Source organism: Sciurus vulgaris (genome assembly GCF_902686455.1).
Source record: "Sciurus vulgaris genome assembly, chromosome: 11".
Lineage (NCBI taxonomy): Eukaryota > Metazoa > Chordata > Mammalia > Rodentia > Sciuridae > Sciurus > Sciurus vulgaris.
This window is the reverse complement of record NC_136472.1, coordinates 121,715,302-121,728,121: the sequence shown is the minus strand read 5'-3', so window position 1 is coordinate 121,728,121 and position 12,820 is coordinate 121,715,302. Positions and strand designations below refer to the sequence as shown.

Sequence of the window (12,820 nt, the reverse complement as noted above, 5' to 3'; positions counted from 1 at the left end):
CTCCTGGAACACCTCCACTCTGTGCCGTGCTGGCCTGGATTCCCGGAATCTGACCGCTGCAGGGTCAGTGGTGCTCCTAAGCTGCACCTGAATGGAAGGGACACGCCTAGACCCTGCTTCTTACCACTCACCACCCATGGACCCGGCAGTCGGCCTCTCCCTGAGCAAGTTGCAATTGAAATAACCCTCTACCTGTGAGCATTAAGTATAGTTTATTTAGGAACTGTCAAATCCACAGTCTATTTTAAACCTTTTCTGGAAAGCCAGCTTGCTCACTACTCTGGCGCTGGAGCCATTTCTCAGTGTCACCATTTTCAGTTGACTTCAAACACCTGGCACCTTCAAAAACTAATTTTTTCAGCAGTTGGGTATCTTCCTTATTCTGCCACCTCCATCTTCCACGAGCTGGGCCAGGGCTTCTTTTGTAACCAAGTCACTTGGGGACAAGGCAAGCTGGGCCTTGCACTGGCTGTAGAGTCTGGGTGTTCAATGGGGAAGGGACAAATGGTGTCTTGACCACCTTGGTTTTTAAGACCAAAGTCTGATGGAGGGGATATTCCCACCTCCCACCTGCCTTTGCAGAGCCTATTTTTACCTTCCTCTTTGGCTTCATGGTGTTGCAGTCACAGTGATGGTGACATTTACTGGAGCATCTGAGGGTTCTTGTGCAGGATCTAGACTTGGGGTGCTGGGTGGTTCAGTGCCTACAAAAACATAGGTGGGCAGAAGAGAGACCGTGGGAGTGTCCAGATTGTTGTCGGGCAGACCAAGCATGCAGAAACAGCCTTGGCCTCCTTGTACGTATCAATCTTTGGGATAGAATTGTGCTTACTTGCAGGCACTTCAGTGTTTTCCCTTGCTCCCCTCTGTCGGTGTCTTTGTCCCCTGGGGGTAAATTGGGAGAGGAAAGTTAGTGGCAACTGTACTTCCCCTGCCTTCCTTTCCAATTAGAGGAAATCCCTGACCTCGTAATGGCTGGGGTCCCCCACTTACATAGGTACGAGCAACTGACCAAGGCCTGTAGGAAGAAAAGGAGAGGGGACATTATTTGACCGACTTGCTATGGATTCTAGGAGGATGGTATTCCCTCTCTCAATGAGCTCCATGCAGGGTCTCAGGGAACTCAGTCTGTAATGGTCCCCAGATGCCTGAAGTTTGGGACTGGGGCCCAGAGGAGGACATCTAGCCTTGGGGAAAAGGTTGCAGCTAAGGAAGGGCCTGAATTTTCCTTTGGGCACCTCCAGACCTGGCCACCCTGTGGAGTCAAGCAGCCCTTTAGATTCCCACTCACAGGGGAAGGTCTGTGGGTGCCGGGCAGCATACTGGAACACCAGCAGAGAGACCACGGTTGCCACTACCATTCCTGTGCCTGCTGCACCCAACACTGCTGGATAGGCACTGAAGGGGGGGTCCACTAGAAGGTAAGTGCACAGGTCACATGATTTAGAGCCATGACTGAACGTGGGCAACAGTGGCTCATCACGTACCAAGGAGTCTGTGCTGGGTGCAGCCAGTTTCCCCTCCAGCTGATGTAGGGGACCCAAGGAATCAAGATCAGTTGTCTCCCAAGGAAAGAAGTGCTCTGGCTGCCTAGTAGCTCTTGGTGGTTTGAGTCCCCAGCCAAATTCTCTATTTCTGGCACAGAATGCAGAAGCCCACTTATCTTGGCAGCTTGGGGATAAAGGGAAATGGGCCATGAAAGAAATCCCCAAGATGGGGAGGGAGCAGCCGGAAGCTGAGAGCCCTCCTGTATCCCAGAAGGTGAGACTGAGGCACAGAGTGGGGTCTTCTTCTTAAGAAATCCCAGCACCCTCTCCCCACATCCTCTTATTTCCTCTGATTCAAGCTGAATTTGGGTTCAACCCCCAGGCCTGGAGCCTCTTGAGCCCCACAGGGGGATGGGAAAGAGTAGTAGGAATTACCAGAGGGCTCTGAGGAGAGGGCAGAGAAGAGGACAGAGAAAGAGTCTGGGAGGATCCAGCAGGAAGGAAGCAAAGGAATGAAAGTGGTATGCTCTGTGAACAGGATGCACCAGGATCCAGTTCTGTGGGGAAAAGACGAGTCCCCCCCACCCCCGGGGCCAGCCCCAGCACCTGGTGTCTTCACCTCTGAGGGATATCCAGCAGTGTGATGATTCAGAGCCAGGATGCGGAAGGCATAAAGGACTCCTGGGTCCAAACCTCCCAGCCGCCAGCCCCTGCTCTCTGGGTTGATGTCACTAACTGCAGTCTCCCAAGCCCCAGATCCTGGGCCAGGGATACTGGCCCTCCGCTGCACCAAAAAGCTTGTCAGGTTCCCAGGGCCCTCGATGGCCCATTGCAGCTGCACCTCTCTCCGGTGTCGCCCATAGGTGAGGCGTCTGATGGTGACATTGGGAGGAGCTGGATACCCTGGAGGTGAGTGAAAGCGGGGACCCATGTAGGCACCTGTACATCTACCACTATAAATGCTTGAGCATTCAGATATGCTCCTGTGAAGAGGAAAACTAGATCGGGGTTTGTAAACCCGAATAGTTCTACCTAGTCTCAGTTTCCTCATCTGTAAAAGGAGGAGGAGAAGGTGGGGGTTGCAATTGCATGGAGTTTTGCATGCCTGTAGTCAAGACTGCATCAGACCCTTGATGCTTACACCCACCTAGGGATCTGCTTTGGAGGGTCCACTTGGGCCCAAGGGTGCTCAAGTGTCCAAATTTTGGAGCAGAGAATTCCTAGGCAAATCCTTCCTGTAAAGCATTCTATGACTGACGGTCTCTCACCCCATCGATAACACACGGCACACCCCGCAACTCACTCAGGACCTCCAGCATCACGCTCTGGCTACTGTTGCCCACAGCATTGCGGGCCACACATTGGTAGGTGCCCCTGTGGTGTGCTGGGTCAGCATCTCGGATTTGGAGGCGCAACTGGGCACCCGCAGGGTGCAGCACAAGTCCTGAAGTGCTTGGCTCCACCTGCTGTTGCTGGGGATCCAGCCAGAGGAGCTGGGCAGGTGGTGTGCACTCCTGGAGAGCACACTCCAGCCAGACCTCTTCCCCCTCCAACACTGACACCTGGGACTCAGTCACTGCCAGCTGCGGGGTTTCTGTGGGGACAGAAAATGAGACATTGGAACAAGTGATCAGTCCCAGTTAGTGGGAAGGCTTCAGAGAAAGGTGCTGGCTGGTGGTGAAGGGGATGGAGAATGCAGTGGGAAAGACTATAGGGCTGGGAAGCTTTGTCTTGGGACAATCTGTCTTCTTGTTCAGACTCAATTCTGTGCCAAGTTCCCATCAAAGTCAGCTCCAGCGTTTGCTGGTAAAAAACGGTAATCCTTCCTGTTCTACCCCCACCCCACCCCAGACTCTCCTCCTGCTGGTAGGGGTCTGCTTACTCATCCCTGCACCTGGCACACACCTCCTTCCCCCTAGTGGCCCACCACCTACTGGCTGGCCCCAGGCACAATGCTAGACCATAGCAGATGCTCAGTTTCTGTGGACTGACTCTAATAAAGGCTCAGATGCTCAGGTGTTAATGAAGCTCCGATGATGGAAGTTCCAGTCCTAAGACTAATAGGGAAGAAAATATTTGGAATGGAGGACCTTCTTAGAGCCCCACAGAAAATAGGCCAGTCACCAAGTCTTTGAGACCAAGAGGTAAATCATTTTGTAAGATCTATTATATGTGACAGATCCTGTTTGTTTTGCTAATAGTATTTAGTTCTTTTGTCTTTAGTTGTTAATAAATAAACTGGTGGACCAGATGAAGCAGAAAGAGGAAGCAGACATATAGTCAGGCTCCTCCATTATGCAAATAGATACAAATGAGGAATGCAGCCAGCATTCCCATGTCATCTAGATCAGCGCTGTCAGTATCCTAGTGACCAACCACATGTGACATTGGGTTCTTGCAATGCAGTCACTTACTATTGTGATGTGCAGTAATTGTAAATACACTGCATTTTTAAGACAGGATGAAAAAAATGTAAGGTAGCTCATCAATATTTTTATTATTATTTCGGCAATATATTGGATATGTTGAATTAAAATGTTTCGCCTACTTCTTTTACTTATTTTAATGTGGCTACTCATTTTTTTTTAATTACATAAACAGCTCACATTATATTTATATTGGACAACACTGACCTAGACCATCTTCCTTCATTTTATGGATCAAAACCAAACCAAATCAAAACAAAAAACTTGAGACCCTGAAAAAGAGGTGAATCAGTGTCTGTCCTATCTCACTTTCTATTCTAGCATAGTCACACCCCCCAGACTCCCTCCTCCTGGTTTCAAAGAACTGTTCCTTCTCCTCCGGTCCCAGAATGCTAGCCCTGCTTACCCAGCTGGAGCCTGCAGTAGGGGTCAGGAGTCCTGAGTGGGTGAGAGCCCTGGCAGGTGAACTCTTTGCCAGCCAGATCACCCTGGGCCTGTAGGAGGTGGACGGCTAGTGAAGAGCTGCTGCTGCCCAGGGGCTGCTGCTGCCCGTCAAGCCACCTCAGCGTAGCAGGAGGTTCGCCTCCAGGCCATTTGCAGCTCAGCATGATGAACTGGTCTCCTATTGTAGCTGTGGTCCAGCAGGTGGGATTCCTGGGAGGTTCCCCTAGAAAGGAAAGAGGGCTCAGCTTAGCCCTGTGGGGAGAAGTACTTGGCAGACCCACGCTTCTCTCTTCCTTCATTTATCTTTTCACTGACTCCTTCCTTCATCATGGGTCTCTCCTTTATTCACTCACTAATCATTTATGCAGGGCTCGCCCAGGGGCTGGGCAAAGGTGGGAGCACACACTAAGCGAACAATCCGCATAGACCTTGGCGAGTACTAGAGTGTAGGTAGAAAGACAGACAAACTCCCTGGGGTTCAGAGGGGAGAACTCTGTCTTGGCCATGGGTGGGGCCTTTCCAGGATGAGAGGAGGAAGAAGAGCACATTTGGCAGAGAGAACGCTAGGATGCATTTCCAGATGAACAGGAAACAGAGTAGAGTGTAATGTCACTGGGGGCCTGCTGACCATGGAGGCTGGGTCCCAGTGCTCTAAGCCAGAACTGAGGAGGACAGAGCAGTGTGGATGGGAAGCGGGAGCTAGAGGCTGAGAGCTGGCTGCCACCCGCCTCTTTGTTCCATGGCACGTCTTGGAGCCTGAGGTCTGGAGTCCACCCCAGACCCACGTCCCTCTTGCTTTCCCCTGTCACCCTACCTACACCCTGTCTGGAATATTAGAACCCTGGAGGTCACCTGTATCCACTCACAGAGTTTAACCCTGCAGAGGGTGGGCAGTGCCAGGGCTGGGTGCTGGCTGGTGCAGGTGAAGATGCTGCCATTAGGAAGCCCGACGGCTGCATGACTCCAGGTGATATTGCTGGGGGCAGTAGGGCCAGTCTCCTGGGGCCCTTCCCACCGCAGCTGGGCAGTTGGAAGCCCCCCAGGCCAGGTGCAAAGCAAAGTCACAGCCCCAATGGTGGGAAGCACAGCACAGGAGGGTTGCCCTGCAGGGGGATCTGGGTGGGGAAGTGGGTAAGGAGGGGCTGGAGCAGGCTCCGTGGCCAGTGCCCTGCAGCCCTGGCCCAGGTGGGGTTGTGGATGTCTGGGGTATCAAAGGATAGGGAAGCAGGGAGAAGTGGGCAAGTAGGGAAAGACAGAATCCCTCTGAGGGGCAGGTGAGGAAAATGCTGAGGTCTCAGGTCAAGGGGCAGGGGCAGGGGGTGAGCAGGTTTCAGATCCCATGAGTAATCCCAGAGGCCCCCATGAAAAGTCCCATCTCTCACCCTCATCTTTGCCCCTGGGCACCTCACTACCTCACTCACTGTCACTACACTACCCTTCTCTGTGCCTCAGTTCAGGCTTCTGGTCCATGGGAATAATCATTCGGAAGGGGACTATGTAAGGACCTTCTTCCTGGCCCTTCCCATGATTTCCTTAACTTCTCCCTTGACTCTGCAACTCCATTTTGTTCCCCAGGTGCACCCTCCCATCTCAGACTGCTGCCAACTTCTGTGCCACTTTCTGCAGGGTGGATGGGTCAGCCAGAGCACAGGCCTTACAAGCTCCAACCATGGGTGTCCCCCCACCCACGCACTCACAGTAGATGGTGAGCTGTACAGTGGTCTGGGTGCGGGTGTCCAGGTGGGTATTGTGGGCCAGGCAGGTGTACAGGCCTGTGTGGGTGCGGCCAGCACTGGGGATGACATAGGTGGGGCCAGTGTGGACCTGAGCATCATCACGGAGCCACGCATAGTGACTTGGAGGATTAGATGCAGCCATGCAGCTCAGAGTCACCTCCTCCTTCTCACTGGCCCAAAATCCCTCCTCAGTGAATCCCAGTGGCTCCACAGTGATCAGAGGCTTGTCTGGACCATCTGGAGAGTAAGGAAGGCCCATCATACCTCCTCAGTCTTCATTCCCTCACATAATAATCCCAGGAGTACGCACGTCAACCCACATGCCGGGCCCTCAGGTGCTCAGAGTCCCTGGAGGCCATAGGCACAGTGCAGGGTTATCAACTTTGCTGGAGATAGGCACCCTGTGCTGTGGGGCCTCAGGAAGCAAGCTGTGACTCTGAGGGCTTACCTGAGGGACTGTTGGGGGCTGAGGTAGGGGGTACAAATGAGCTTGCTAGGCAGAAAACCTAGGAACTGGGTGGTTACTTGGAACTGGGGGGTCTGGCCAGTCTAGAATGCAGAGGGAAGAAAACATGGAAGGACAACACAGGGCCTACTCTTCTCACTTGCTCAGGTACCCACATTCCCCTCTCTCTTGCTTTCTAAGCTTGGTCTCTCTACCTCTAATGATCTCCCTGACTCCCAGAAGGGATTGAATTTCTGTCAGCTTCCATTATTCTCCTGTCTCCTTCCCAAGATCTCTGACTCACCCAACTCTCCATAGTCCTCAGTTTACAGTTCCCACAAATTGCCATCATTAAGACAGATTGGGTGCCATTAATTCTTGTTCCTTAAGACCTCTGAAGCAGCACTGCCCAATAGATGTGTGTGAACCACAGATGTTGCTTTAAATTTTATAGTAGCCAAATCTTAGTTAAAAAAAAAAAAAAAAAAAAAAGAAAGCCAAATCCAATCAATCAACAAAAAAAGCACCAATAGGTTTTAACTTTAATAATACATTTCATTTATCCGAATATAGTCAGAGGTCTATTTCAATATATAATCAATATAAAAGTTATTGAAGAGCTATTTTATATTTTTTTTCTTTCAGACTGTCTTCAAAATCAGGGGTATACTTGACACTTACATTTCAGTTCCTTTGGATTAGCCACATCTGAAGTGATCAATGGCACACACATGGCTGCCATATTGGACAGCAGGCTCTAGGTCAACCTAGTCTTCGTCTTTCCCATGGGGCTTCTGATTTCTAACATGGGACTCTCAGCCTCAGCCTTTGGACCAGGTTGCTGACCTCTATTCCCAACGTGGGCTTCTGCCTGTTTTCTCAGGCTTTAGTTGATCACTTGAGGTTTACATGCTACAACCAAAGACCACTCCCAAAACAATGAGTAAAACCATGCATATGAATGTATGCACATTTTCCCAAGAAGAGGAGCTCATGACCTTAAAAAGGTTAAAAACCCTGGTACTAGAGCTGTATTTGGCACCGATGAGCACAGTGCCCTGTGGCTATAGTTTATTAGAGTCTCTTGGAGGACTGGGAGCACTCCTGCAGTGAAGGGATGGGAGAGCTTGGAGGTATGGCAGGGGGCTAAGTATGGCTGGATAGGTGATGCCAGCCCTCTCAAACTGACTCACAGATGACATCCAGGAAGAGTCCATCGCTGCTCAGCCTGTTGACGGCATTGCTGGCACTGCATGTGTACCAGCCCAGGTGCTTCCGGTTGACTGGGTCCAGGCATAGCAGCGGCTCTGTGGCCCCTACCAGGGTTTCTCCAGGGCCTCGGGGTGTCTGATGCTGCCAGGCAAAGATCACAGGCTCCGTGCCCTCCCGCACTACACACGTGGCCACCACGGAGGCTCCTTCCACTGGGGATGGGTCACTCAACTGTAACTGAGGCTTGGAGACGGGCACTGGCCAGAGGGAGAGACCCTGGGTTTGTTATTACAGACCAGGCCAGATCTGTCTGTGTCCAGTGACCCCATGCCAGCTGGTCATGGACTTGCCTGCCCACCCTTTCCTCCCAACCCTGGGTTTCCTCATTCTTTGGAGGGCCCAGCACATGCAAAGAAAACAGCAAGCACATGCAAAGAGATACAAAGCCGCATGCAGATCAGCCGCAGTTTCGCTGCATCCATGGCTAGGCACCTCACCCAGCACGGCCAGTGTGAGGTAGGAGTAAGTGGTGTGGAGCTGAGCGCCGGACACATGCAGGGCCTGGCACAAGAAGTGACCTCGAGCACCCTCCTGGAGCTCCCCCAGCACCAGGCTGCTGTTCCTCAGACTCACGACCCCAAGTGCAGAGGCCCCGGCCTCCACCTTGGAAGAGGTTCCATCAGTGACAGCCACAGGCCGCGGGACCAGGGAACCCAGGGGGGTGAAGCTCCACAGGACCACCAGTGGGGCAGGCCCAGAGTCACAGGGCAGCTCCACAGAGTTTCCTCGTACTCCTTGGATGGACACGGCCTCCTCCACAAGGGACTGGAGCGTTGGGAAGGGTTGGCCTGGGGAGAGAAGGAGCAACACAGGACGTCCGGGCTGCTCTGGGTTCTGCACACATACAACCCTCTTTTCCAGAGTGTCTGTTTTCTGCAGCTACAGGTGGCCCAGTAAGGTTCAGTAAGACAGCACAAGGAATTCTGCAGTTGGTAGGCAAGAGACAGCTCTTGAGGGATCTTGTATTTACATGCACTGAAGGAGAGGTTGACTGAGAAAAAAAGGACAGGCTGGGCTGGGGTTGTGGCTCAGTGGTAGAGCGCTTGCCTAGAAAGGACTGGGGCTGAGGTCTCCACTCCTCATGGTTCATCAGACCATCTAACAAAAGTACACATTCATTGGCCTCATCCTGGATGACTGAGTCAGAATCCTCCAGCATGGAAAGCAGGCAGAGCCTAGGAATCTGCATGTTTAACAAGCATCCCAGGTGAGTCTGATGAACAGCCTGTCCGCAATGACCCTAGGGATACGGGAAATCTACATGGTCACTGGCAAGTCAGGGTCTGGAGATTTCTGTGTAAGGATTCCAGAGCTGGACCCCACCTGGTTCTAGTCCCATTGTAGCCAGGGGAAGGAGACAGCAGTCTGTATCAGCCCATGGCCAACCAACAATGGAGCACCTGGCAGCAGGGACATGAGAACAATTGAGCCCCCATTCCTGTCTCATGGAACTCAGTTTCTCAGCGGTCAGACATTAATAGTCCTCCTGGATGTTCTCTGCTAAGCTCTTGCTCTCAACCCCAGCCTTGGCCCTGCTACCCTACTTCCTTTCCCACTAGAATGTAGCCAGGGTGGGTCTGCTCTCTATCAGGTGCCAAGAACCCTGGCAGGTTTGCGTGGGAGGACACCCTAACAACAGGAGCCATTCGCACTAGCTCCTCTGACTGTGTGCATCCTTCTTGTCAGGCACTCTGCACCTCATGACCTATTGACCTTTATTCTAAGAACCCTGTGAGGCAGTTAATAACATGCCATGTGACTCTGAGGAACTAAGTCATTTTGCCCGAAAGCACACAGTAGGTGGTGGAACTGGGATTGGAGCCCTGTCTAATTACCAAACTTAGACTCTATCCGCTTCTATCAGTTTCTCCAGAGACAGAAGAGAATACAAGCATGGAGTTGGTGGGAAGAGATGGCACACAATTCTAATGTCTCATTGCTTCAGAAGAAAAACACCTAACACGATACAGGTTGTAAGCTTAAGAGTTATATATCTTCAGATCTGGGGTTGAGAAAGTTCCCTGCTTTTGAGGGGACTGAGAACAGTTTGAAGACCATTGCAGTAGCCTGGGTGAGAGACGTTGGCAACCTAAGCCAGTTTATAACCTGACAACAACCTCGGGATAGCTCTCTATTCTTCGGGTCATGCAGAGTGCTGTTACCTACCTGGCACATAATGGTTGCTCAGTGCATCCTAGTTAAATGTCTAGCAATTGGATGATGAATGGATTTCACTGAGTGGTTGTGCAAGTGCAAAGCAGGATCCCCAAGGAAGAAAAAGGAAGAAATAAGGGGATGTGAGTGGGGAAATGAACCACCCCAGGGGGCTGAGTAGCACTCACCTGAGTCCCCTAGATGCAGAAAGCAGAGGTGTAACAGCAGTGGGAGGCCGAATGGTCTGTGCCAGACCCTATCACCCACCATGGCCCCATCACCCTAATGGCTGCCCATCTGAGGCTCCTGCTTAACTCTTGGGCTCCCTCTCCCCACAGCACAGCCTGCCCTGGGGGGTGGGGTCTGGCTCAGGTTGCTAACCTCAGCCCTTCCTATACCTCCACCCCTGCTCTCCTGTTACTCTCACTGCCCTGATTACTCATGAATCATTTATCAGATGATTCACTCTATCCATAATGCAGAGTTAGGGAGGGGCATGGCCTGGCTGGGGAAGACCCAAGGGAGAGGACCATGGGCTCCTTGCATTTCCGTATGAATGATATTGTGAAATTAGAGTCACTGAACATTAGTTGAAAATGTTCCCTGACATTATCAAGTCCAACCATCTGCTCCACGCAGAGCTCCCACGCTAGGGGACCTAAGGTTCCACACACCTCTAAGTGTGCCTTGTCCGTTCGTGGGTTGTGCTCATGGTTTGCGGGGAGAAGCTGGTGGGGTGGTGGAAGAAGCTGTGGTGTCAAACACAACTGAAGAAGGAGTCAGATTTTGATGTCCTCTGGTGGTAGGGTTGAGGGCAGGGTGAGATTCCTGGGCCTCAGTGAGAAGGGGGATCTGATGGCTGGTGTTAGGTTCCTAGGGACTCAGCCAGGACAGGACTGAGTTGGAAGAAAGGCATGCTCTTCCTGGGCCTGGAGATGCTTTCCAAAGCAAACTGGCCTCTCACTTGCACCAAGTCAGCAGCCCTCTGGATGAATCCTTCCCCTCTCCCCAATACCTGGCCAAGGCCACCTGTGCCCTCTTCCAGGCTCTTGAGTCCCCATTCCTCCAACTCAATTGTGGAGCAGAATAGCAGGTAGTCCCTGAGGATCAGACTCCACATGGGGAGGAAGCCAGGTTCGCCTGACCTTAATGACCACTTCATACAGATCACTCATTTTGGCCTCCCTGTTCCCCCACTTGGGAATGTCCTCAGAACTCCATTCTAGGTTCCTTTGGGGATTTGGCATTGCCACCCATCTTAGGGTGTTCAGCAGTGCCTGTCTCAGGAAGGAACACGAGCACTCAGGTAGCATGAATTGGGAAAGCTCTAAAGGATGCTCAGGCCTGCAGCAAGGGTTCCTGCTGACCCAGGAGTTAGTCTATGTTGCCTGTAGAATTAGCTTTGTTAATCTTTTCTGATCTAGGGCCATTGGATCATAGCAGACTCTGGAGGGGTCCTTGGCCTATATTTTTCTCCTTATTAAGGGACACCCAAGATGGGGAGTCAAAGGGGGATATATTTGTCAGTCTTCTCCAGAGAGACAGAATCAGTAAGGGGTGTGTGTGTGTGTGTGTGTGTGTGTGTGTGTGTGTGTGTGTGTATGTGTGTGTATAAAGAGATTTCTCTCTATATATTTTTAATTTTGTGGTGGTGGGGATTGAATTCAGGGCCTTGTGCATCCTAGGCAAGCACTCTACCACTGGGCTATACATTACCTTACATTCCCTTTTTTATTTTTTATTTTTTTTCAGTGATGGGGATTGAACCCAGGGCCTTGTGCTTGACAGGCAAGCACTCTATGAACTGAGCTATATCCCCAGCCCCATAGTACCTTACATTCCTTTTTTTGTTTGTTTGTTTGTTTGCAGTGATGGGGATTGAACCCAGAGCCCACTCTATGAACTGAGCTGAGCTATATTCCCAGCCCCACAGTACCTTACATTCCTATTGTAAGGAATTGGTTCCTTAGGTTGCTAAGTTCCAAGTTCTACAGGGGGCAGAGCTGATGCAGGAGGTGAAGTGTATCCCTGACCTGTGTCCTAGCTCTGCCAGGCCTGGAACTTTAAGGTATAGTCACAGTCGCTGTCTGGAAGAGAAGATGTGACTGAAATAGGAATGCAGGCCCAGCACTCCTCTCTCCACTGCCGCAGGAGCTCAGGGATTGGGAGAGAGAAGCTGAGCTGGCTCCTTTCTAAAAGCTTTGCTTCTTCATTACTGTGTGATCTTGGCCTGTTACCTAACCTCTATGAGCTTCAGTTTCTTCATTTATAAAATGATTTTCTCTAGAGTAATAAATGAGATTATGTAGAGTGCCTGTCTTGACCTAAAGAATGTAAATAATGAATTTGACATTTTTTGAGGACCTACTAAGTACAAATCACTGCATTGGATTTGATAGGTTTCCTCCCTTTCTTCCCTTTCTCCCAAGGAGCTTCTGCTAGACACAGGGAACCTAGAGCTGTGCTTTGCTATGTGACCAGGCCCTGGGTTTAGTGCTAGCTTCTCATCTTTCCCCTCAGGCAGGCCTGCTGCATTCCACCCCCGCCCCTGCTGTGGGGCTTCCACCTGCAGGCTGCCTTGGTCCCCAGGGCTCTCCTCAGCATCTGCACTCAATGCTTGGAGGATCCTGGAGAGAAGAAAAGGGGATTGTGTGCATTCAGGAGAAAACTGCCGAGACCAGCTAAACTCAAATGAGGTTAGAAGAAGGGACTCAAGGACCTCGCTTCTTGAGCAGTTCGAGGTAAAGTTTTGGAGAATAAGGTTGAGGGCCTCCTTTTGGGCACTGGAAGGCCCTCTGCAGCTTCCTGGAGAGACAGTCTACAATTTCTCCCAATGGGAGACTTTGGGTGGGGCAC

The 12,820-nt window shown here is 51.4% G+C and overlaps 1 protein-coding gene across 1 annotated transcript; it reads right to left on the bottom strand.

Moving 5' to 3' along the window:
• Nucleotides 1–455: 455 nt before the first annotated feature.
• VSIG10L2 (V-set and immunoglobulin domain containing 10 like 2) lies at nt 456–8,999 on the bottom strand (the record flags this gene model as incomplete). Its single annotated transcript, XM_079103598.1, has 13 exons — nt 456–478; nt 596–704; nt 833–885; nt 994–1,018; nt 1,292–1,414; nt 2,094–2,390; nt 2,791–3,081; nt 4,320–4,580; nt 5,224–5,472; nt 6,055–6,330; nt 7,732–8,007; nt 8,248–8,598; nt 8,858–8,999. 12 exons carry the CDS (start codon nt 8,997–8,999, stop codon nt 610–612), a joined length of 2,439 nt encoding a protein of 812 aa, XP_078959724.1. The 3' UTR covers nt 456–478; nt 596–609.
• Between the last annotated feature and the right edge of the window lie 3,821 nt (nt 9,000–12,820).